Genomic DNA, 27,376 nt, shown 5'->3' on the forward strand with positions numbered 1-27,376 from the left:
GAGCCTAAGAACATAGCAGATAGTGGGCTGCTTTAAAAAACAGCTAAAGGCTTTTCTATTTAGGAAAGCTTATTAACAAGAATGCTAGAATTATTGTTGTTTTATCTCTGTTTTTATCTTGCTTTGCCTTTGTTTAAACTTTTTATGTTGCACTTTGAGATTTACTGCTAATGTAAAGTGCCCCTATAAATAAAATGCATTATTATTATTATTATTATTGATGTTTTCTACATTCACGCTTGGACTTCTTCAATGCTAACCTTGGTGCAGTCAGTGACAAACATGTTCACCAGGACACTGCCATGATGGACAAGTGACATCAGGGCAGGTGGAATAACAGGCTGACTACTGAAATCAGAAACATCAGATGCCGAGTACAAATGAAAATCAACAGCAAGGCAACAACAAGGTTTGTGTAGGATTTTTTTTTTCCTTTTTTTACCTGGGTGGAGTGGTGGCTCTGAGGCCAGGGCTTTGCACTGGCAATCGGAAGGTTGCTGGTTCAAATCCTGTAGTGACTGTACTTCATTGGGCCCTTCAGCAAGGCCCTTAACCTGCAATTGCTCTGTCCTGGGTATGATGTTAATCTGCATCCAGCCCTGCATATAGGCCCTCTAAACTGCAGGGAAAACCTGGGGGTTGGTGGCAGAATTGGCACTCCAGCCACCATAAAAACATCACATTGGTTCTATTCCATCTGAAGCGGTGTGGTGCTGAGGTGTCACCTGTTGCATGGCTGCACTCGGGTCCTAATCTGGGATCTTGAGGTGGTTTGTCATGTGGTGGGTCTGGCAATGTGCTGTATCAGCATCTGCTCCTAACATCTGTCTCTTTTTCACTAAACAGCTACTATTTGTTTTCACCTTCTTTGTATGGATCTGATTTGCAATGAGGGTGGAATAACTTCTGAAAGGATTTATCTTTGTTGCATTTTTTATTACACAAAATCTGTGTTTTTGGCAGAGGTGTGTAGACTTCCTATATCTACTGTAAATGCACTGCACTAGTTGCTCACTGCCTGTCAGCTATTAACACACATACAGCCTATAACTAAAGACAAATCATACCTGTGTGGTTTAGTTGGAACAAATTGCAGTCCCAGGTGATGTCACACTACACAACTGTTCATGGCAGAGGTGTCAAACTCCAGGCCTGGAGGGCCACAGTGGCTGCAGGTTTTCATTCTAACCCTTTTCCTAACCAGTGACCAGGTTTCACTGCTAATTAACTCCTTTTCCCTTCATTTTAATAGGCCTGTTGTTAAGGATTCAGTCCTCTGAATTGATTCTTTTCATCATTAAATGGTAGCCAAACAGAAATGAAACATGAAATAAGCTGACAGATGACCAGGTAAATTGGGGCTTCAAACTCCAACCAGTTTCTTAATGAGGAGCCGATTCTTGCTGTTAATTAAACTCGTTATTTAATTCCAACACCTTGTTGCTACTCTCATTCTGCTAGAGCAGACATTTCCAAAACTGTTGATTTTCTGTTGATCAACCTTACTGCGATCTCCACCTATCTTTATTTCCACATATTGTGTGATGGGCACAGGTTAGTTAGTCATGCGGTGGCTTGTTTTGTGTTTCATCATTGTTTGGCTGCTAATTAAGGAAAAAGAAACAACTAAGGGGCCTGAGTCAAGTTAATTAAAATTAAGGCAAAAGAAGTTAATTAGCAGCAAAAACTGGTCACTAATTAAGAAGATGGTTAGAATGAAAACCTGCAGCCACTGCGGCCCTCCAGGACTGGAGTTCGACACCCCTGGTTTATGGCTTCATATAAAGCAGTGTTTCCCAAACTCTGTCCTGGGGACCCAACTGTGGCTGCACATTTTTGTTCCAACCGGATTCCTAATCAGTGACAACACCTGACAGCACTGATCTCATTTAATTAGCTGTTTTTTTTCTTTTATTCGACATTCAGAAAAGCACAGCAGCATGATTTTTACATTTATAAGACATTTAGAAATATTTCTGCTTTTGCTATAGATTTAAATACTTAACTCTATTTTGTTGATTTCATTATACTTTGCCCTTTCTCTGTGCAGTTTTTCCCCTTCGTTGTATCTTAATAATGACAATTTAAAACAATGGATTAATTAAACAATTAGAACACCTTGAAAAGTAGAATGAAAATCAAGATGAAAATACTGTTAAAAAGAAAAAATATATATTATTCCCATATAACTGCTTGGTACATTTTAATATTTTTTTAGCAAACTATATTGTTCCCTAAACACAGAACTTGGGAAATATCAGTTCACTTAATTAGCCCAGGAGTCCAATTAAAAACAGAAGCTGGTTGGAACAAAAACCTGCTGCCACAGGGGTCCCCAGGACCGAGTTTGGGAAACACTAATCTAAAGTGTGACAAGTTGAGTATTGTGACAGGACCTTTAACCCTGCTTTGTTGTGTTTTGCACTATGAAGTTCTGTTTGTTGTAATCTGTTGCTTATGTTCACTCAGGTAGCTTTGCTGTTGATCAAAACTGATGTGGGCTTTATTTCTATTGTAATCACGCATCAACCACCTCCAGTGAACATCCAGTGCCCCCCAGGTTAATTTTGTGAGAGGCATGGTGTTTAAGAGTCCCAGCTTCAATTCAGCCCAGGCACTACTACCTGCATAGAGTTTGTATGTTCTCTCTATGCCCATACTGGTTTTCCCTCAGGTCCTCCACATGATTCAATGGCACGTTAGGTTAACTGGTGTGTGTTGTGTGTTACATTGTAAGAATTCATTTTCCAAGGGAGTCTAGAAACACTGGCCCACTTTGTGCATGTAGTTGCCGAATTCTCGGCCAGATGGCGGCTCGCTTAACAGGTGCCAGATGTGTCAGGTTAGATGTTAGCACATGTTGAAAGCGAGTGGAATCACAGCTGTAATTGAAATAAAGCGGCTCCTACTTTGCATTTTCTTCTTCCAAGGATGGGATTCTACAATTTCTGCATTTCAAGCGACTCTTCAAAAAACAAGTCTGGAAGACATTTTCTCTGCACCGCAAACAAAGCAGCTGCAGTCTCACCAAACAATATGGGATGTTAGATCTCGATTCTGGATATTTCTAAACTTGAGATGTGGGGAGATGGCTGAGCTGTGGGGTTCACTGAGACATGAACAGGAGCCAAGACAGACTGGTGACATCGGTGAAAGACTAAGAAAAGAGGCCGCTTCTAGGGTTTGCTTCAGATACCAGGGGTCTCCAACTCCAGTCCTGGAGAGCTACTGTGGCTGCAGGTTTTCATTCTCACCCTTTTCTGAAATAGTGACCAGATTTTGCTGCTAATTAAATCTTTGTCTTGATTTTAATTGATGCACGGCTTAATTATTTATTTTTTCCTTAATAAACAATATTAAGACACAAAATGAACCAACACATAAACAACAACCTGCATTCATCACACAATAACTGAAAATAAAGAAAGGTGAAGGCCTCAGTAATGTTGCTCGGGTCAACAAAACATTTTGACAGCACTCTTAAAAAAGAAAATCAACAGTTTTGGAAATGTCTGCCATGGCAGAATGAGCGCCATGGAATTAAATAACGGGTTTAATTAGCAACGAGAACTGGCTTCAAATGAAGAAACTGAATGAAGTGAAGTTGGTTGGAGGCCCCAACTTAGTTGCTCATCTGTTGGCTCACTTCACATCAAATTTATGATTAGGTGCCGTTTAAGGAAAAAATAATCAATTCAGCAGTCAAGAGTCAATTAAAATAAAGGGAAATAGTTAATTAGCAGCAAAACCTGGTCACTAATTAAGAAAAGAGTTAGAATGAAAACTTGAAACCACAGTAGCTCTCCAGGACTGGAGTTGGAGACCCCTGCCTTAAGTCATGCGCTTTAAACCAGGGGTGTCAAACTCCAGTCTTGGAGGGCCGCAGGTTTTCATTCTAACCATCTTCTTAATTAGTGACCAGTTTTTGCTGCTAATTAACTTCTTTTGCCTTAATTTTAATTAACTTGACTCAGGCCCCTTAATTGTTTCTTTTTCCTTATTAGCAGCCAAACAATAAGGAAATAAAACAAGCCACCGCATGACTAACTAACCTGTGCCCATCACACAATATGTGGAAATAAAGATACAACGTAGGTGGAGGTCTCAGTAAGGTTGATCAACAGAAAATCAACAGTTTTGGAAATGTCTGCTCTAGCAGAATGAGAGTAGCAACAAGGTTTTGGAATTAAATAATGAGTTTAATTAACAGCAAGAATCGGCTTCTCATTAAGAAACTGGTTGGAGTTTGAAGCCCCAATTTACCTGGTCATCTGTCAGCTCATTTCATGTTTCATTTCTGTTTGGCTACCATTTAATAATGAAAATAATTAATTCAGAGGACTGAATCCTTAAAAACAGACCTATTAAAATGAAGGGAAAAGGAGTTAATTAGCAGTGAACCCTGGTCACTAATTAAGAAAAGAGTTAGAATGAACAATTGAAGCCGCAGTAGCTCTTCAGGACTGGAGTTGGAGACCCCTGCCTTAAGTCATGCACTTTAAATGATCCTAAGAGAGGCCTGTGCATTGTAAAAAAAAAATCAATTGTTGGGCAAATGGCTTCTTTTTAATATAGGGCTTCCTGTCTCTGCAGTGGGTCCTAGTAGCAGAAGTTCACCACTACCTGCATTTATCAAACGTCTCAGATTTATTCCTAGGAACTGCGCTAAAATCTGATTGGGATAAGAATTTGTCCAACCCCAAATTAGAACATGAGAAGTAGATATGAAGCGTCCTTCACCCACTCCCAGCGAGGAACAAGAGTTCACATTTAAAAATGAATGACGTCACGATTTGAGTGCTTCCCGAGCTTCAAAATGAAGGCATTTTGTAGTTTCCTTGGAAATCATGACGATACGATGCAATGCACAATTCCAATTCCAAAACACTTGGGACTGAATGGAAAAAGCAAATAAAAACAAAAAAAAAAGAGTGTTTTGTACATTTACCTTCAGTTTGTATTCAAGACAAATCAAAGACAAGACATTTCATGTGCTACCTAATAAACTGCATTGTTTTTGAACATATACATTTATTCTGAAATTGATGCCTGCAACGCATTCCGAAAAAGTTGGGGCAGCTGTAGTTCAGGACTGGAAACAATGTGAAAAGTTGAAATAACAAGTTGATGTAAAACAGGCCAGGCCATTTTGTTCTAGTATGTAAAGTGTCTCCAAAAAAAGGCAGAGTCCTTCCAGAGCAAATTGCTTGAGGCACACCAATTTGCCAACAGTTGAGTCAATGAATAACCTGGCACTATGAGAACAACGTTTCCCAAAGACAAATTGGTAGGACTTTGAGGATTTCAACCACTACAGTGTACAAAATAAATCAAGGATTCAAGGAAATTGGTCAGTTCTCTGTGTGTAAAGGCCAAAAACCACTTCTGAATGTGCATAATCTCCAATTCCTCAAACATCATGGTCCTAAAAACCATCATGCATCTGTAACGGATATTGTGACATGGGCTTGGCAGTACTTTGGTAAACCTTTATCAGTCAACACCATTCACAAATGCAAGTTAAGGCTTTACTATGCAAAGCAGAATTCACACATCAACACCGTGGTGACTCTAGGGATCTGCAGTGGCAATCGGAAGGTTGCCGGTTCGAATCCCGTAAATGCCAATAGGGACTCTGCTCTGTTGGGCCCTTAAGCAAGGCCCTTAACCTGCAATTGCTGAGCGCTTTGAGTAGTGAGAAAAACGCTATATAAATGCAAAAAATTATTATTATTACCGTTCAGAAGCACTGCTGATTTTTCTGGACTCATTCCCATCTGAGATAGAAAGTAGCACAGTGGAATCATTTTTTGTGTTCTTACAAGACATTTTAAATAGTTTTTGGAAAAATCATCTACTGTATGGTGTTCTCCAGGCTAAAGGGGAAAAGGACCACCCAAGCAGTTATCAGGTCCAATAGTCCAGAGAGATGTGTCAGTGCTCATGGCATGGATAACTTGCATATCTGTGAGGGGATCATTAATGCAGAAAGATATGTACAAATTTTTGAGCGATATATGCTGCCATCCAGATGCTGCCTTTTCCAGGGACATCCCTGCATTGTCCTTGCACAGTGCTGTCGGCTCTGTCCACCCTAGTGGAGCAGAAAGTTAATTGCGTTTTCCACTCCACTCTTTGTCTAATTGGCAAACTGCAGTCCGTCCAGGTGGTCTACCACTAAAGAACTCATATAGTCTTGGACCAGCCTCTCTGTGGTCTTCATGATGTGGGAAGTACGGGTCCCTGGTCTGTGGTTAAGTGAAAAAGTGCCTTAATTCTTTGGAATAGTGGAATAATGCAGGATGTTTTCCACAGCAACTGCATTTCTTGCATTTAGTTAGGACAATCAGAGAATAAAAAAATATAAAAAAAAATGATAAGCAAACTCAAAACCGCATAAAACAACACTCCACATGACTACATTACTGATCCCCGTTTTTTTTTTGTGAAAAGGCGTACATTTACTTGACCCCTCGTAAATCCCTGGAGCTGGTTAATGTGGCATACACAACTTCAAGCTCTTCTGATCATTTTTGCTGAGGACGCCTATTGGTTTACTCTTTATTATATACGTGCAATTTCCTGGACAAAATATGGTCTAAAAATAACTATTTTTCGGGTTTTAAAAAACATAAATAGGGTGGGGGGGTATGGAGCTCCAAAAAGCTCGGCGCCTTGCATAGACATCAAGACAAGTGAAATGGTATATCATGTGAGGATTTTCTTGTACGGGTCAGTCAAGAGGCGCAGAACAAAAAAGAAAAAAAACTGAAGTGATTTCAAAGCATTCATAAGTCATTCTTAACATAAAAACATGAAAAACACTGTACGACAAAAATTGCAAGATTATTATTTACTTGCATTCCAGTGAGACTCAACAACATTCATTTCACTTGTCAAATAGAGTAAAAAACAAAGTCTTACAGTAGCATATACGCGTTCGATAAAGCACAAACTTACCAAGACCAAGGAGTACTAAAATAAAATTAAAAAATATAAGAACCCTCAACACACGCGCTAGTATTACAGAACACTAACTCAAACACCGATCACATTGCGAACTGGCACACCAAGCTGCCCACTAGTATGGCTGACCGGAAGTGTAGTTTTGGCGCCGATGACGTAGGTTCCGCAGGTCCCCTATCTCTCGGGCGAACGTCGCGACTCTCGCGTGCGCTGCCTGCGCGTGAAGAGTTTCCGTTTCCCGAGGTCGTCGCGTGCAGCTCCGTGCTGAATTTTTTTTTTTTTTGGGCCGTTACTGAGTGCTGCGGCTGCAAGGATGATGATGATGGCGGAGTTAGTGCAGGGACAGGCCTCTGTGGCTCAGCCCGGGATCAAAACCGACGGCTTCAGTGACGCGTTACACCGGGCTCGGCAGGTAATGTGCACGGGACGACAGACTTGTCAGGATTCTCGGGCTTGGAATGGAGCCAGGCCCTGTAGAAAAGTTGTATGTGTTGTGTTTGTGCATGGGGTTAGTTGGGGAGTACGCTTTTAAACCGCATAACCCCCTCCTGTCCCACCCTGAAACTTCCATTTCACACTGCCTTTGAGGAAATCGTGGAATTATAGAAATGAGCTCCGTACATGAGTGCAGTTTGTGACTTTAAATTGGGAAAGCATGCGGCCGAGGCCTGTGCAGGACCGTATTAGTTATGTTAAGCGGCTGACGCTAATGTAAGCGTCAAGGAAACAACTTCCAGGGCAGATGAGCGAGCTGGGGAACCGCCGGCTACAGACTGCAACCTGTTGTTTATCCGCGTGAAGTTGGCCCAACAGACGGGGCGTGGGCCTGGCGTAAGCCCCGGCCTGGCAAAGTGCGCCTGAGCCGTTTGGAGAAAGGCTCCGGCGGCGCCCGAGTGTTTACATTCTTGTGAGGGTAAATTAATACGAACTCCATTTGTTTGTGGCGTTAATAATTGAATTGTTACGTGCATTCGGAATTAAGGTCAGTGTCGCTTGTGTCTGAAGTGGGGGTGCTGACAAATACCTATGTTTCCGAGGGGGTCTTAACTGAGCAGTGACCTAATGACACGTGGCTTGTGTTGGAGGCTGGAGAGGGTGCAAAGTTAAAGGGAACAAATGGGGTTCGATTGCATATCAGTTGTAGCCCTGGAAATGACACGTTCAGGTTGTGAAGTTCAAGTCCTAACTAGCATTCTCTCAGAAAGGCTTAATGTATTTGACTGAAATGCGTTTCCTTGACACCACCTGTGTTCCATGAGTCATAGTGATGATCTACTTATCAAGCCAAATAACTAGGCAAGAGTTTGTTAGTCTTTCCAACAGCAGGTCCAACTCCGCGCCTTTCACACCAGGAGTTCCTTAGGGCTCTGTCCTTGGCCCTCTGTTGTTCTGTATCTGCATGCTTCCCCTTGGCCATCCTGTTCTTGGCTTTGGACTGGGTTATCATTTTTATGTGGGCAATACTCAGATCTGTTTTAAGTTTTTAAAAGTGGAAGTTCATCAAAGCTTTCTCAACTCCCCGCATACTTCAGTGAAATTAAAACCTGGTGCAATATAACTGTTTAAAATTAAACTGAAACAAAATCATAGTCGTGCTAATTGGCCTTAAAGGTCAGCTTAAGAAAATGATCTCCTTCTCAATCACTCATGGTGATGACTTAATCAGATCTTAAGCTTCTGCCAGGGCTAACCTTGGTATTTTTCAAGTCTGTTATTTCTTCATAATCATGGTATGTATTAATTTGCCACATAAAACCGTGTTCTAATGTGAAGCATTTTTTTTAAAATGAATTTAAAAAAAAAAATCCTTTTTCATTGTTGCAGCATACATAGGTGAATGAAAAAGCCTTAAAACTTGCCAAAAACATCAGGTGTTTTTTTTTTTTTTTTGGCCAAAAATGTTATTGAGTATTGATCCATGTCTAGAGATTGCACACATATTGCAAAACCGTACATCCATTAAATTCTAAGAGAGAAGAAATGCACAATGCAAAATATTATTGTGACATTCGGGAATTTTAAAAGCAGACTCTGCATTTTGCTCCACCACTTGTCTTTTGGGCCATGGGCATTGATTCACCTCATCTCCAAGTATTGCTGTTGATGCTCGGATTTGAATTGCTGTCTTGGTTCTGCAGACAACTAGGTAATAATAACGGAAAAAGTCAAACTTATGATTTTTTTGTAGCCTTGCACTCTACAGAAGCTTATTTTCTTGATTTCAGTGTGCACTTCCACCATTTGGTGACACACAATTCCCAGCTCACTGTGGCTCCCACCTCACTCTGCTCATCCAAACTACAGATAAAGAGCACAAATTCAGTCATGTTTTTCTACCACACATGCAAACTGTACAGGTAATGTGTCATGCGAGGTATGGCTAGCACTTGTTGAATCTGTAAATTCTGTCTGCGCCCCACCCCAGCCCTTAATGCTGCTGCCGCTTCCACTTACAGACCTACATTTATGCCGGCTTCTACAGGTAGCGTAGAGTTGTCATTCCTGTCTCAAAGCACCAGAATCTGCTTACGTTTTGCATGTTGTTCTGGTGTATTTATGGATTGTTATTCGTACAAAGTACAATTAAACTCTTAATGTATTATTTTCACATATGCTGCCGCTCTGTAGGAATTGTAAAGTAACACTTAATGTAATGGACAAAAAGTAAGCACCATTTAGGAAAAGATGATCATATTATACAGTATAAGCACTTATCTGTCTGTTACAAGCCATGGTGGAACATACCTGTTGGATTGAATGGAATTGGAAAGGGAAAAACAAGATAAGCAGCATGCAGCCTGGTGCTGGGGGCTTGTCTGGTTGTCTTATCTCCACCCATAATGACTGCTGTGAGCAGACGTGCGAAAAGGAAGCATATTACCTGAAGGAATATAAAATTGGGACAAAATAATTATTTGTAGTTTACTTTCATTATCATGAGGTTGTCTTAAAACGTGAAAGGCATATTTTCTTAAATCAAAACCTTTGCTGTTTCAAAATAGACGTATTTGGTAAGTTTTGGGTCTTTTTCATTCACCTATGGACATTTGTGTCCATTAGTCCCATTGCAAGCTACATAAACAGACCAGTATTTTTTTTTTAAGTTATATATATATATATATATATATATATATATATATATATATATATATATATATATATATATATATTAAAAAAAAAAAAAAAAAAAGCTTCACTTCAGAACACAATTTTATGTGGCAGATTAATATACAAAGATTGTGAAGAAATAACTTAAAAAAAAAAAAAAAAAAAAAATACTGAACTTATCCTTTAAGAAACTTTCTTCCACTTCCGTAACAAATCCCATGTTCAATCATTCCTCTCCTTTTCTAATGCTGAGAAACTTGTCAATGCTTTTATTACATCCCATATTGAGTGCTGTAACTCTCGTCTGACAGGTGCCCCTTTAACACAGCTCCAGTTGGTTCAAAACTCTGTTTAAATGTGTCCTTACACAGTCTGTGGTGAAGCACCTTAGGGTCCGGGGTGATGCATTATCTATCAATCAATCATTCTCATGTGTATGTGTGTGTATATGAAGAGGGGGGACTAAATGCACCCCAAGGAGACGCGATTGCACCCCCGACACCCCCTCTTAAACTGTGACAGACTGGGAAACGCACATTTTTTTATTTTTTTTTTTAACCACATCTTTGCTCGCTCAGCTGCTGGCTGCCATGCTGCGTGATCTGCATTTCGTGCGGTGCACTTCTGTCATATCACCTATGTCCATATATTCTATCTCTTTTCACTTTTACTTTTTCGTCAATATCTCATTGATTTTTTGATTCCGTGTTTGGAATTACATTGTGACAACTCAACGTATAACTACCCGTGAGTGAATATTGTTTCAAGAGGTGTCTGACATAACCATGCAGAACTTTTCCAAATCTCTTTGCTTAAGTTCTTGTCTTGTGGGGCTTCCGGCTCCGGGTGTGGTTACATCGCTAGGACGAAGAAGACTCGTCTCGCGGGACGTGAAAGTGTCTCTTAGACAATCGCGTCTTGTCTCCTTCCAAGATTTTTTTAATTTTATATAAAATTTTCATATTCCCCTTTCGGTGACTTGAGCATGTTTGTTGGAGCCTTGGCCTATCCTCATTTGTGAATTTAGCATGATTCTTAGTCTGGCTCTCTTGGTGACTTGAGCATGATCTTCAGCTTGTGTCCCTTACTGAGTTGAGTGGAAAGGATTTATTGTTGTAAAATACTGAAAAGTAAAAAATTTTAAATGCTGTGATGCAATCATTTCTGGAAGTAAATGTTGACATTCCATTCAAACCCCCCAACAATCAATGAAGATGCTGGAGTAAATGGGCTTAGACATGCTAAAAAATAAATTTAAAAAATGTAAAGAAAAAAGCATTGGGAGATTTATGTCCAACTGGCAGTTGCATGCTCTCTTAGCCGTATACAGCAATGATGTTTATGATGCTATTATGAATCATATAGATAATATAACTGAGGCAATAGACAAACTGACATTGAAACATAATGAAAGAAAAATTAAATAGAAACAATTACAGGAAATAAGTGACGGAGTTAGTACAAATCTGAGTCCAATAAACATTCTTATCTGCCCTCATTAATGTATCCAAATGAGAGCAGAAATAAATTATGTGAATAAATAAGTTCAATGAACAGGCACAAAGAGAGCACAGTGTCCACCTGGGACATGAGTTTGAGACCCCAGTGGTCAGACCATCGGCCCATGTGAGTCAGTGGGCTCTAATGGGATACACACATCTTCTATTGTCATTTTTATTTTATTTTTTTTTTCTGTTTAAAGGTTCCTTTATCAGGCTATGTTGTCAGTTGTATGCACAGTCTGTTAGAATGAAAAATGCAGCATATTTTTATTAGACCGTGCAAAAAACTTGTTAGAACAGGCTAGTTCAAAACAACACTCTTGAGTGAGTCGTGGTTGATGTCATAAGTATGGTGGACTGCATTTCCACTTTGTTGAATTAATTTCAGTTAGATGACGTCTCCGCACTAAGATTTAAGCAGTCGAAGATTCATTGTAAATCAGACTTGTTAGTGTGTGTATGCATGTGCATGCATGCACGCACATACATACACACACACACATTTTATTTTATATATATATATATATATATATATATATATATATATATATATATATATAATAATTATATAATGTGTGTGCGTGCGCATGCACACACCCACACACAAAATGGAAATGAAAAATGTGCACATTCTTAAATTTAATCTTTTATTAATGAAAAGGCTGAAATCAAGACAATATCAGACTTTTTCACCATTAGTGAAATATTGTAGCCAAGAATATTTAAGTGAAAAACAAGGGGATAATTTTAAAGTAAAATAATTAGAAATGCAAGTGTTATTTACAAGAAGACATTAAAGGTGTAAAAGGTCTGCAATGATTTATTTCTGGCTCTGCATCAGCACATTTGAAATTTCAGCTAAGGTGTTTGAACATTTGAGTTTCACTGTATTAATGTAGTAAGCATCAACTTTATCTTGGTTGCCTTCGTAGTACCTATTAGGAGTCCCTTTTGCTTCTAAACCAGCATTATTTTTCAAGGCATTGGTTCAAAAAAAGTGCTGGAAACATTCCTTTGAGGTTTTGGTCCATTCTGACTCCATGTCATAATGTACGGTATATCATGCGCTTTTTTGTCACTTTTTCCCCACATTCATTCCACCTTATCCCAATGGTACCCTTATTCATGGCACATGCGGGAAGTGATGTGTTCTTTCTGGTAAAGCACATTATGTATAGTATTTGAAAAAGGGTAGATTGTAGCAATGATTAGGTATGCTGCTTCATGCCGACTCCGCCCAGTTAGCATTAGGAGGCCTACTGCTGCATCACATACATTCACATGCTATCCAAGTGTCAGAGTTAGAAGTTTCATGTGTATTTGGACACAACAAAGCGACCAGAGATCTCAGAGTTATGATCTAAATCAGACCTTTCCCTTCAGTCAGTTGTATATAATTTATAGAATGCAGCGATACAGACACTGAGCGTTTCCTAAGTCCCCATGGCAAAAATGACCTCAGACACAGGCATTCCGGTGAGCACTGCTGGCATGTACTGAGTTTTTGCTATGTACAGAATGCAGCAATGCAGATGTGGTGCCTTATATTCAAAGTCAGTATTCTGAAAATGACATCAAACACAGAGGCACACCTCTACTCCTCTTAGTATACGTCAACTTGCATAATAACAAAATCGACTGACGCTCAGGTCTGAGCCATATGCTGTCATTAAACGAGACATGAATGCATTTCTGTAAATGCCAGCTAAGCATTGCAGTGTGAATGGGTGAGAATGTGCAGTTTTGAAAACGCAGATTCCAATTACTCTCTGGTTCGTGCATTTTGTTACCCCTCTCTGATTATTACATCTCCTCGTTCAGAGAAGCAATATTGCAACATTGCAGACATAGAGGAGTTACTTTCCATGGCGCTTGTTGTGTTACATGCCCATATATGTCCTAATTGTTTTGTACAGTTTGCATGCTGCATACATTTGGAAAAGGCCAATAATGTAAATGTCACTGTGCATTACTATAAATAGTAATTCCACCTCATTGTCAGCCCAAACAAAGCAATTCACCATTGCTGTTCTCTATGTGTAAATGTAAGCTACAAATGAATGAATGTCTAGCACAGAGGACATTTCTTCCTGTTTTTGCTGATGCATGCATGCCCAATGTAGGCAAATAGCTATGTCATATTTGTTTTAGTCATTTTAGTACAGTTGGAGATAATTTCATAAATGATGTGAAAATGCTAGTATGGGCAAATTGGTTTTGTTTTTATTTATTTTAAAAGTAGTAGATAGTAGGGAGCAGGTTGAGGAGACCCTGTAGAGGTGGAGATATGCTGTAGAGAGGAGAGGAATGAAGATCAATAGGAACAAGACAGAAAACGTGTGTAAATGAGAGGGAAGTCAGTGGAATTGTGAGGATGCAGGGAGTAGTGTTGGCAAAGGTGGATGAGTTTAAATACTTGGGATCAACAGTACAAAGTAATGGGGATTGTGGAAGAGAGGTGAAAAAGAGTGCAGGCAGGGTGGAATGGGTGGAGAAGAGTGTCAGGAGTAATTTGTGACAGACGGGTATTGGCAAGAGTGAAAGGGAAGGTCTACAGGACGGTAGTGAGACCAGCTATGTTACGTGAGCTGGAGACGGTGGCACTGACCAGAAAGCAGGAGACAGAGCTGGAGGTAGCAGAGTTAAAGATGCTAAGATTTGCACTGGGTGTGATGAGGATGGATAGGATTAGAAATGAGGACATTAGAGGGTCAGCTCAAGTTGGATGGTTGGGAGACAAAGTCAGAGAGGCAAGATTACATTGGTTTGGACATATGCAGAGGAGAGATGCTGGGTATATTAGGAGAAGGATGCTAAGGATAGAGCTGCCAGGGAAGAGGAAAAGAGGAAGGCCTAAGAGAATGTTTATGGATGTGGTGAGAGAGGACATGCAAGTGATGGGTGTAACAGAGCAAGTTGCAGAGGACAGGAAGATATGGAAGAAGATGATCCGCTGTAGCAACCCCTAACTGGAGCAGCTGAAAGAAGATGTGTATATACATATCCTTAGTATGGTTTAGTTTGCTGTTTATTTTAATTAAAAAAAAAAAGTTTTAATGGTATTTTTTGAGGCCAGGTAACGGATAAAGAGCAGTCTGTCAGGTTTCTCCCAAAAATTGGGCTAGCAACTCCTATGAATGTTCTCAAGTGTGTGTGTGTGAAAAAGTTTGAGCTCTGAAAACTTGTGAACATAGCATTTTGTGAATAAGACATTCTTAATACCATTCCGCTTCTAGCATCAGCAAAAGGCAGAAGAATCCGTAGATTAATACTGTTTATGACAAATTCTGACTCTACCATCAGTCCCTCACTGCAAAAAAAAAAAAAAAAATCAAAATTATTCAGACCAGGCACTAATTTTGGTGGTCGTGTGCCTGCTGTTGTAGCCTTGTTGATGGCATAAGAACTGGTGTGGTCTTCTGTTATTGTAGCTCAAGGTTCGCTGTGCTTTCAGAGATGGCCCTCTGCACACACATGCTGTAAAGAGCTGTAATTTCACCGTACGTATGTGACCATCTAATAGACTAAAGCAGTTCCTACACTATCATTAACAAGATGTTTCACTCTGAGAACCTCCACTCCTTTGATATTTTGTGATTAATTTAAGTGAACTCTAAGCAAGGACTTTTGTGTTTGGTCCTTGCGGACCACAGTGGCTGTAGTGTTTTTGTTCTGACCCTGTGTCTTAATTAGAAGCCAGTAATAGAACTTGCTTAATTTTATGAGATGCTAGTGTTTTCATTCTGCAATGTCTGATCATTCTTCTATTTTTTTTTTTCCTTTCTGATGAGATTGTCCAAATGATTTTTACCAAGAGCAGATTACTAATTCTCAGTCCTCTACAATTTAACTTGGTCCAATTTATACCTGTGTATATTAATCATGAAGCATGTGTTTTATTAAAATGTTTGGAAAGAAAAGTAGATTGCTTTTTATTGGTTGGTTAAAAACACAGGAAATGGCATAAAAAAGGGAATGCTGCTTTTTAAGGTTAAAAGAAGCAATCAAAGATTAGAAATCCTGGCAAGAAAACTAATTAAAATGAAATGCGGAAATATTGTATAAGCAGAGATTGCATACTCCTCTGCTCTAGAAACTATGCTGCATGAAAATCCCAGGACGACAGTTTACCGACCTCAGTCGTGCTATGTTCTCACTTGGTCATGCAAACAGAGCAATATACACAACCTGTGTTTGCGTACTGTAGAGTGAATTGCAGCCACAGGAACAGATGTCCAGGGAGCAGGCAGTTAGTGGATCTCATCAATTTGCCACCCAATGTGAATGTTTATGTATGTGTCATTTTCTTGTATAGTTTTTTCTCATAGCTTGAGCTTTGTTGGTAGAGGTAATGACTTGGTTTAAGCCAGCCTTGTTCTACAATATATCCATGCACTATATAACACAGCCTTACTGTTTGTGTGTGCATCCCATCCATCAGAGCCATCTGATTGGTCAGTTTTGCTTTTGCTGCTGATTCAGACGTGATCAAGACAAGCACCAGGCAAGAGAGGTTGACACACACACGAACATACTAAAGGTAGGCGTACAAGGTATGCTTAGAGTGGCTGTCAAGTTGGGGAGCATGCATTGGTATAGTGTGTTGCTGCACCCCACTACACGACGAAACAGCTTGGGATCCCGATTGGCAACCCCCCAGGCAGACACGCAGTCCAGTCCAAACCTCTGGAAATGACCCTCTATCTGGCACAACCAGGTGTTACGTGGGTGACCCCTTGGCCTGGTCTAGCCACTTGGGTCCCCAACAATGAGGATCTTACGAGTTGGATCACCCTCGGGGAAACGTGCCACATGGCCGTAGTGCCGCAACTGTCACTCCCTCTCAGTGCAAGTAATGTGCCTCATTCAGGACTCCATGAGCAACACAAAGTCAAACCAACAGAACCCAAGGATTTTCCGGAGAGAGACAGTACCACAGGAGTCCAGTCTTTTCTCAGGTCACTGGATAGCGTCCATGTCTCGCAACCATATAACAAGACAGGAAGCACCAGGACTCTAAAAGACTTTGACCTTCATCTTTTTGATTAGATATTGGGAGTGCCACACACCCCTTTCAAGCGACCTCATGACCCCCCCCCCCCCCCATGCTCTCCCAGTCCGTCTACTGACTTCATAGGAAGAGTCACCAAAGACAAGAATGTCACTGCCAAGGTAAGTAAACTTATTGACAAGGTCAGCACTCTCTCCACAGACAGACACACACACTACTGATGGCTGTGCCCAAGAGATCATTAAAGGCCTCGACCTTTTGTTTTTATCCAGGACACTCACAAGCCCAGACACTCCCGACTCCTCAGAGCCTCCATTGACTCGGCAAAGATCACAGCATCGTCAGCAAAATCAAGATCCGTGAATCTCTCTTCACCAACAGATGCCCCACAACCGCTGGACCCCACGACCTTGCCCAACACTCAGTCCATACAAGTATTGAACAGAGTAGGACTAAAAGACTGAAGTATTCATAAGAATGCTAATGATGTTTTCACAGTGGCTATGCGCGGTAGACGAGAAGTGGACAGGAGATGAGTAAGATACCTTGGAATGTCAGGGTGTGTCGACACCAACTTTACGTGTCTCAAATGCAGTGGCGGGCCGTCAGGGCCTGCAAGGCCTTCTCTGCTGGCCTAAAAAAATATCTGAATCGCAAACTGATGTTAATTATATTTTGTCCATGAATACTTATTAAATAATTCCAAATAGTCTGTCCGCTTCCTTTCATAGCTTTTCTGATGGTTGTGCTGCGCCTGCTTCCAGAAATGTATTTTCGTATTAAAGCATTTAACCAATCTCATTTCAGCCGTCATTTGTTGCCAGACAGGGTCAAAGAAGTCTGCCAGGAGGCCTTCACAATCCGTTCTGCAGGCCCTCTAACACAAAATAAATGTTGATTAAACTGTTGCTTCAACCAATCAGATTTTGAGTTGGTTTCACTAGGGCCCTCTAGCAGGCGGACGGCAACGTCACCATATTCAGACCCGTTAATTGGATAGGATGGTGTAATATAAAAATCTGAATGAGAGCATCTCAGGGCAGCTAGTACACATTGGTATGTTTGGCGGTGAGCATTCCCGTGTCCACTGCTTCTGTCGAGCGGACATTTTCAGCCCTAAAGCGAATTAAAACTTGTGCCAGATATACGACAGGGCAGGTTCAGCTTTCAGCATTAACTTCGATGGCGATAGAAAGGGACTTCGTGATAGAACTGAAGCGCATGGGTAATCTGTACGACAGAGTAATTGAACTGTTTTTGAGGAAAGAGAGGAGGATGGATTTTGTTTACAAATAATCCGAATTTTTGGTGAGTAAAATGTTGCGATTTTCCTAAATAATATTGCAAGTTTATGAGTTATTATTGATGTTTTTTATGTGTGTCGCGGGCTGTAGCTGCAGTAGAAAGGAAGTTGTTCACCCCTGGTTTGTCTATTCAATAAAGGCATTTATTGTGGCTACAGGAGTTATCTATCTGCGATGCAACGGCTCTTTATACTGTATTTCTGCATATTAAGATGGTTTTTATAACCATAAATTAGTTTTTGAGGAGCGGGTTGATTCAGACGGAGCACTACTGAAGGCCTAGGTGTGAAATGCATGGTCCGCCACTGCTCAAATGAGAGAGGATGCATCAGGCAAGAAAGGTTCAGATATGCAGGAATATAAAGATATAATGTTAATGCTGTGAGTACACACAATGCAAGATATATCAAATGTTTTTACATTTATTTTGTTACATTGTAGCTAGAAATATTGGATTGCTAATAACATTTTGTCTTTGGTATTAATATCAACTCTCAGACCTCAGTACTAGTAACAACCCAGTTCCCAAAGAAAATAACAAAAGTATAAAACCACCCTAGTTTACTCCAGCCTCCCTGGTGCACCCGGCCATCGCACTGCACACTGCTTCCCTTATGATAGCATGATGTGAAAGCAACAGGGCGGCGGTGGGGTTCCTCCCATGAAGTCTCTATCATGTCGAGGCAAAGGTGGTTTTGGGGTGGGGGTGTCCTCCCCCATGAAATCTAGATTGTATTGAAGCTGTGGGGTGGGTGTTCCCTATCAAGTCTTGATCGTGTAGAAAAATGTGGTTTTGTGAAGTCTCGCACGCAATGAAACACATTTTTACTGGGCTTCTCCACAAAGTGTCAGAGGGTGTGGTTTCAGTGGAAAGCTGGCTTTTACTTCCAGTACCAAAAGACCTGATATGCTGTTACCATACCATTTGAATTGTTTTTTTTTTGGTACTTTTCCAGTACCAGTATAGTGCTTAACCTTCGTGGTGTGGTTGCTGACTGTGTAAAGGTAAAACAGGCATGGCAGCTTCCATGAGAAATGTTCCTGGTGACCTTGTACTTCCTATCTGTAGTGTTTTAAAGTTGATGAATTCTCCAGAAGCTGACAAAAATTTGGTGTTTGCTCTAATGTGCCCATTTTTCACTTGACTGATATGCCATAGCCACCTTTTCTACGTTATTAAACATTTGAGTATATGGTGGTAGTTTTCCCCTTCCATGATATATTTGTTTGCTAAAAGTTCTTGGAACTTGAGTGTACCTTGTAGTGTGCTGCCTAAGGACCAGTTAATAACTGTGCATATGCAGAAACCCAGGTGCAGTTCCTATGATTTTTGGTGAGTTTAGGCACATTTTTTAGTGAGCAATAATGCAGATTTTGTGCATTTTCCTTTGCTGATTCTGCATGCATTTGCTTATCATTTTGTGTTTTATATGCAGTTGTCAAGTAAAGGAAGAAAATCAACAGGGTCATTTTCTGTCGTGTACAGACATCTTGTTGACCTGTGTGTCATTTACTATGAAGCCCTGTTTGTGAGCAATAATAGCAGTCATGGGCAACTGCACTCATAAATGTTGTTTGTAGTGATGGCCAGTAAAAAAAATGTAATCTCATTATTGAATGTGGAATGGAGTGTAAAAAAAAATTTAATACAATAGAACCCAATGGTGACCAGTGCTGTAGCTCGGCACATAAAGATGTGTTGGAGACAGACAAGAATGTGTAGAGACCTCTCCGCAGACTGCACTACACTTTTGTCTGTGGCGAATGGCAAGTAAATATTGTCAGCCTTGACAGCAGGAAATGGAAATCAGGAAAGGATAGTTGCTATTGAATGGCAAAGGGCAAGCTACCTGTGTTGTGCTTTTTTTTTTTCCACAAATGATGCATTATTGTTCATGTTGGTAGCATTTTTTCCTGGAAAATATGCTGAATGTCACATTTCTTATTGACTTATTGTGCTTCTTCCATGGTGTCGTGAACATTGGTCATTGAGTATAGCTGGTTTTACTGGTGAGCTGTTAATTGTTTGTATTAAAGGGATATGGAAAAAAATGCAGGCAAAAGCACAGGTTTGAGCAAGGCCCGAGTCACAAGGCTGTACTGCCATTTATTACTGGACAAGTCATTCTTTTTATTTTCATCCAATCATCCATTTTCTTAACCCGCTTACCCATCACAGGGATGTGGTGCAGCTTGTTCACAAGGCAGGAACAACACCTAGACATGATGCCAATCCATCAGTGGGCGAATAGAGACACACAAGGCTCATTTTTTGTTACCAGATGTCCTCCTCAGATATTAAAGTTGCATCATTGAAATGGCATTATTTTGCATTTCTTTAAAACTTTAGGAATAATTGTCACTGTAACTTTTCATTATTGCAACTCATAAAAAGGTTAAGTTGTATTCGGGGCTGTGGTAACAACAAAGGCTGTGCTTTTTTTTAAATCTGTAGCCTTGCGGCTAATTGTTGCTTCTTCCAGAGTTAGTTGCAGCATGAGGTGGTTTCTGTTGCAGTTTTTCAGCGACAAAAATGATTCAAGTACAAAAGGTGTTTAAAAAAAAAAAAAAAAAAACCCACTTCTAATGCATAGTCTTTAGGAGCTGGTCTTGATGTCACAACCATTACCATGACGACATACAAGAAGCAGCTAAATATTGTAGCAGTAGAGGCTTTTATCGACCTCTCGAACCCTCAGGTACCACTCCAAACACCAGGTAAAAGTCCAAGACTTCTTTATTTTATAATAATTACATGCACCAAGCACACTCCACTCCACACTACACATATAATAAATCAATACTCTACAAATACCAATTCTCCTCTCCCAGACACTTCGCCACCCTACCTCCCAGCTCAGCTCAGTCTCTGGGCTTTCCCAGAGTCCTTTTATACCCCCTGACCTGGAGGTGTTCCTGCCCAACAGTCCACAAGTCCTTATTACTTCCGGGTCAGGGTAAAAGTCCTTTTCTTCAACCTGGAAGTACATCATTTCTCCTGTTCATGTGACCAGGACGTACTTCCAGGTTATAGGGCACATAACAGTCCGACAGCCTCCCTACAGCGACTCCTGGTGGCCCCCATGGTATCCAGCAGGGCTGTGCATACAAACTACAAAGTCCATGAGGCCCTGCTGGAATTCGGGGAACTTCCATGCTGTCGGGAGAGCTCCGCCTGGGGGTGAGGGCCGGAATATTTAGCCGGCCATCCACCACTATATATATATATATATATATATATATATATATATATATATATAAAATGCTTGACATCACCATATTTTATGCAATAGCACAAAGCAATATACACTGCACGATAAATTCCTAATGAATATACTCGCGAATCGGCCAAAACATTCAAACCACTGACGGGTGAAGTGAATGTTGATTATCTCGTTGCAGTGGCAGCTGTCGAGGGGTAGGGTATGTAAGGAAGCAAGTGAACGGTCCTTGAAGGTGATATGCTTGCCCATTTTTCCTGCTTCCAACATAAGTATCTGAGCGATTTTTGACAAGGATGAAATTGTGGTGGCTGGATGACTGTGTCAGAGAATCTCCAAAATGGCAGGTCTTGTGTGATGTTCCTGGTATGCAATGGTTAGTGTCTTATCAAAAGTGGATCAAGGAAGGACAGTTGGTATATTGGCGACAGGATCATTGGTACCCAAGGCTTGTTGATGCGCATGGGGATTGAAAGCTAGTGCAATCCCTCAGAAGAGGTACTGTAGCCAAATTGCTGAAAAACTTAATGCTGGCCATGAGAGAAAGGTGTCAGAACACACCATGCATTGCAGCTTTCTACCAGTTAGTGTCTATGCTGACTCCTGTCTACTGCCAAAAGCACTTACAGTGGGCAAGTAAGCGTAAGAACTGTGTGTGTCTCTGTGTGTTTTTACCTGAGGAAGAGATGGCAGCAGGATGCACTATTGGAAGAAGACAAACTGGAGACAGAGTTTGATGCTCTGGGTAATGTTCTGCTGGTAAATCTTGGTTCCTAGCATTTATATGGATGTTACTTTGACACATGCCACCTATCTAAAACTTGTTGCAGACCATGTACACCCATTCATTGCAACATATTTCCCTGATGGTGTGGCCTTTTTACAGTGCGGCTTTACACATTATCCTGCAGAAAGATTGTTCAGTCATGGTTTGAGGAACATGACAAAGAGTCCAAGGTGTTGACCTGGCCAACCAAATTCACCAGATCTGCAATCCAATGTAGAATCTGTGCTGGAAAAACAAGGAGGGCCACCCAGTTTACAACTCGCAGGACTTCAGGGACCTGCTGCTAATATTTTGGTGCAGATACCACAGGACACCTTCAGAGGTCTTGTGGAGTCTATGCTTTGATGTGTCAGAGTTGTTTTGGCAGCGTGAGGGGGGACCTACACAATATTAGGCAGGTAGTTTTAATATTGTGGCTGATGAAGGTGTGTAACATTTACATTGTAATGTCCGGGTGGGTCGATCTGTTGGTGATTGCAAGCAGTTATTTAGGTCAAAGAACATAGTTTTAACAAGATTTTTATTTGTAAGAAGAAATTAAATTGTTGGGTCAGGAATGCCCTGTTGAACTTCTTATGAATATTAAATGCCTTTAAAACTTAAAAATAGTTTGGCAAAGTGAAAAAAATTACAGGTGAAATGGTAGTGTTGTGATAACTGCTGCTATTTCATCAATCTAGTGACCAGGGATCAAATTCCCATGTGGAGTTTGCAGATGTTCCTTCCATATTCTCAAAGATATCCAGGTTAGCTTAACTGGTGACTCTAAATTGACCCCTGTGGGTTTTCGCATGATTGAGAGGAATTGTTTCTCTGTCATGGCTGATTACTGCCTTGAGCCTTATGCTGCCGAGGTAGGCTCTGGAAGCTTCGACTCTGAACTGGAGTTATCGGGTTGGAAAATGCAATGTTTTGACATTATGTTCTTTTGTCATCCGAAATGATTTTGACATTTATTGTCCTCACTGTTGACTGTCCATAATATAGTGCATCTTGAGGGAAAATGGTCTATTTACTTTTCTGGATGGATTAGTTTAAAGGGGAACACTTAATGTTTTGCCCTCTTCCATGTGGGAGCTTTGAAAAAGGGCTGCATAAAAAGGAATGGTCCAGTAATTTTTTTTTTTTAAATATATTGCTTGCCCCAAGTTGTTTATAGTGATGGCGAAAAAAAAAAAAATGTATTTGCGTTATTTAATGTGGAATGGAATAAAAAAAAAAAAAAAAACTGATGCAATAGAACCCAATGGTGATCAATGCAGTAGCTCGGCAAGCAATGTGAAAAACATCCGTGGGAAAAAAGAAACACTGTCACTTTACACGTGTTGCACAATCCACATGTCGGATTTTCCAATTGTATGTTGAAAACATGCAAATAACTTGCATTTTTTTTGCTGAAATATTATTAAATACATGCATCCGAAATAACTGGCACACAGTATAAACGAGACTCATTACTGACTAAAAAATCTCTGTGATGAAACCAGCATCTTGTTCTTGAAAGTTCAAATGATTTGACCATCCACAAAAAAATGCAATGATTGTATTAATCAAGCATATTTATAACCTGCAGTGTATAAGGTTCCTCATTCTTGCTTGTTGATATATTAAAGTGATCTAGAGAACCTCATGATACGGCAGCAGTGACATGCACTACAGCCATTGTCATGAAATTCAGAGCTATCACACTCCTGTAGTTTATGGTTTCAAACTTGTAACAAAATCAAACAAATCTTCTGCCTCTAGTAACTCTAAGAAGGAAGTGCATTGCTGGGCTTATTTTCAAGAAATAAACTTAATGTAACAAAAGCCAATTGTGATCAGATGAATACACAGCCTCTACTACCTTAAGGGGTGGGTTAGGGGATGGGCTGGGCTGGACTGGTAATGCCATGCCATAGATTCTTGGGATTTGAGTTTTTCTAGCAGTTCAGTACTAGACCACTGACATCACTGGGCCAATCTTTCCTTTTTATATACAGTATATATAAAAAAGATGTTTGCATCATTTCACACCATGATGCATATTTTTTGTCTTCTCCCATATGCAGGAGTACTTTTGTATTTAAAGATACCAAAACTTGACTGTTCTTATTTAATGACTGGTCAAGTTTGGTATTCTCTTTTGGGAAGTCAGAAAGCAGATGAATCTTTGCTGTGACTATAGGTAGGGAATGCCTTCATATTGGTGTGGCCTTATGGAGAGTCTCTGACTAGAGTTGAAATCCCGGGATTCTTATTCACACTCACCTTGTAGGCTCGGAGGAACACAGGAAAAAGAAAATCAATTTATAGCATTTCAGGATTATTTTTCTCCTAGGTTAAATGCTGTAAAGGCACTCATGAAGCCTCACAGTGCTTCTTTCTTGGTTTGGTTCTATCTGCAGTTTGCATGATCTTCTTTTTGTTCATGCGGTTCACCCCCCACCCTTTATAGCCTTATAAAAAGTGCTAATGAATAAATTGATTATTAATTTGACATTGGCCAGATGACTGTGTAGGTATCTAGTGATAGGCTGGTTTCCTAGACAGTTACCATTTCTGCTGTGAAGATTACCACCAGGGTAGGTTGTGGTGTCCCTGAATCCTGTGCTAAAAATGTTAGCTCAATAAACAAATTAGTGTTTGTTGCAATAGAAACTCAACTTTGTTTGCATGGTGCTTATCCAAAGTTGGTTTTGGTGAATTCTTAAAGTCCTAAAAATGGAAGGTTGAATGAAACTTCATGTTAAAGGTTAAAACAAAAAGTGTGTTCTGAAAACACCATATGGGAGTTAGAAAGTAATGCATGGGACTCAGTGTATATTTTTCCTGAAGGCTGTTCTAAGGCCTGCGAAAAATCCCAAGGCTCTTATGTTTGTGTGAAAGTAATTGTGTAAGCATAGTGCAGGGTAGACTAAACATCATCCTTTAGCTCCACAGTACTGGTTTTATTAGAATCAAATTATGAAGTACAAGACTCGATGATATCATGATGGGTTCTCTTTACATGGTCTGCAGTCGGACATGTAAAGCAGAATTTTCTGTTTACATCGAATAACCAAATAGCTTACATTTGTTTTCAGAGGTAACTTGTTTCAATAAGCTTAATTTATTTTATCTTAAGGTGTTTTCATACCTAGTTTATTTGGTGTTTTTTTTTTTTTCCCATCTCTCAACCTGCGATTTTTCCCTGAATGTCATAATTATTTAGGTAGATGTGAATACACCAGTCACACTTGAGTGCAGACTAAAATAACCAGAATGAAAATGTTTTGGAAAGCGTGATTTCAGTGCAGCATCAAGCAAACCCCTAGAGTGGCTCACGTGAGGCATGAATTGTGTTTCAACCCGGGATAGAGCTGCTCACAGAAAATGTATATTATGGCCGAAGCTGTACATGCTGTGGTAGTTGAGCTAAGTGTCTATCTGTCAGTACTAAGGGAGTGTCATTCATAGCATAATGAGTCAGGGGTTGATATAGAGCATTAAAAACAATAATGTTGAAAAAAATATGCACATAGGTACAAATGTGAGAGAATTCACACTTTAAAAAAAAAAAAAAAAAAAAAAAAAAAAAAATTTAAACTTTTTTAAAAAATTGCAAAATCTGAGCAAGCTTAGCACCTGATTAGGCCCCTTATTTCACTTGTGAACAGATCACTTAAAACACATACAAAGGTGTGGAGAAACAAATAGCAGTTCCCTGTGAGACCAATGATCAAACCCTGTAATCGTACACTATCAGAATTGTGTGCATTGGATGAGTGCAGTCGTTACTGGGAAGTAAATTTGCAGTGTCACACAGTTATACAAAACGTGCCTAATAGGTCTACTGTCATAAACCTGAAGCACATCAATTTATGCCCTCTTTTGAGCTCTTGCCTGTTTTAAACGTCCTTTTTGTATAATGCCTAGTAGTGCATAATTTTCAAGTAGTCTTCCAGTTGTTTGTTAATGGATGTTTTGCTCGTAAAGTTTCATTTGGTATATAAACCAAATTATGTAAAATGCAGCAGTGCACAAACACAACTGTTGATGATTCGTTATGACATTTTGCCCAGGGGGAAAACAAAAGTGTTTCTGCACAATGAAAGAAGTCCACAACATGCCTGCTGGGTATTTATTGATGTGATTAATTCTCCACCATTCTCTACACAGTTCTTGTGTTCTAGATTTAACTTTAAATGGATACATTTGTCATTTTTGATGGCAAATTGAAAACATGTCAAATTTATGAAAATCAAAAGCTGTAAACTCTCATTCATAGAAGGATTCAGTCACTTGATTCAGCACTTTGTAGAAGCCTCTTTGACAGCATTTCCAGCTTGTCAAAGAGTCTTCCTAGGCAAGTCTCTACAAGCCTTGTACACCTTGGGTTGTTTATCCCAGTCTTCATGGTGGATCCCTTAAAGCTCCTTTAGTTTGGGTGGGAAGTGTCTGTAAACTGCCATCTTGGTCTCTTCACAGATGTTCTAAATGGTTTAAGTCTGAGCTTTGGCTGGGTCATTTCAGGACTGTCACAGGCATGTCCCAAAGTGTTGTATTGGCTGTATGCATCGGGTCATTGTCATGCACTAAGGTGGACCATCCGTCTAGTCTAAGGTGGCAGGTTTTCTTCAAAGGACCACTCTGTATTTAGCCATATTCATTCTTCCCTCAATTCTGACCAGTCTCTCTGTCTCTGCCACTGAGAAGCACCCCCTTAGCTTATTGCCTGTACTACCATTCCTCACAGAATTTTGTCCAAGAGTTCAAATTTTGTCTTATCAGGCCAAAGTCATTTAAATGCCGTTTGGCAAACTCCAAGCAGGCTGTCGGAAGCCTTTTTACTCCAGTGGCTTCCATAAAAGCCCGTCTACAGTAATGCCTGATTGATAGTGCTGCTAAGATGGTTGTCCTTCCAACAGGTTCTGCTATCTCAGCAAAGGAGTTTTGAAGCTTTGTTAGAGTAACCATTGGGTTCTTGGACTCCTTCCTAATCAAGGCTGTTCTTGCACAGTTTGGCTAGACAGCCAACTCTAGAATTCCTAGTGATTTCAAACTTCTTCCATTTCATAATTCTTGAGGTTACTGTGCTCCCGAGAATACTCGAAGCTTTTGAAATGGTTATCCAGTTATCTTATTTTGCCGTGGGTGAGCTCCAGTCAAGTTCTGGACACATCTCAAGGAGCAATAAAGCAAACGGAAGGCCTCTGACCATAATTTGGAGTGTCATGCTAAGAGTCTGAATATTGATATGAATGAGAGATTTCAGTGTTTCTTAATACATTTGCAAACCTTACTGAATATGTTTTCACTTTGTCATTATAGGTTGAGTGTAGGTTGGGCAAAAATGGCAAAATTAATTCCAAATTAACTCTTTAGGATAAGTGTACAGACTGAATACTTTCTGAATCCACTGTGCAAGATGTTAAATTCATATTAGCATATCAAATTTTAATGTATATTTCAATTTGAATAGAGTTAAATCTTCCAATGCAGATACTGCAGATGGT

At 40.1% G+C, this 27,376-nt stretch overlaps 1 protein-coding gene across 2 annotated transcripts in view; it reads left to right on the forward strand.

Moving 5' to 3' along the window:
• The first annotated feature begins 7,165 nt into the window (after positions 1 to 7,165).
• fubp3 (far upstream element (FUSE) binding protein 3) overlaps positions 7,166 to 27,376 on the forward strand; it is a 98,164-nt gene continuing 77,953 nt past the window's right edge. For both annotated transcript variants that reach the window (XM_028808544.2, XM_028808545.2), the window contains exon 1: positions 7,166 to 7,378. In XM_028808544.2, the coding sequence (XP_028664377.2) occupies positions 7,280 to 7,378 (99 nt within the window). In that variant the 5' untranslated portion in view covers positions 7,166 to 7,279. The remainder of the gene's footprint in view (positions 7,379 to 27,376) is intronic.

This window comes from Erpetoichthys calabaricus, chromosome 9 (assembly GCF_900747795.2).
Source record: "Erpetoichthys calabaricus chromosome 9, fErpCal1.3, whole genome shotgun sequence".
In the NCBI taxonomy this organism is placed as follows: domain Eukaryota; kingdom Metazoa; phylum Chordata; class Cladistia; order Polypteriformes; family Polypteridae; genus Erpetoichthys; species Erpetoichthys calabaricus.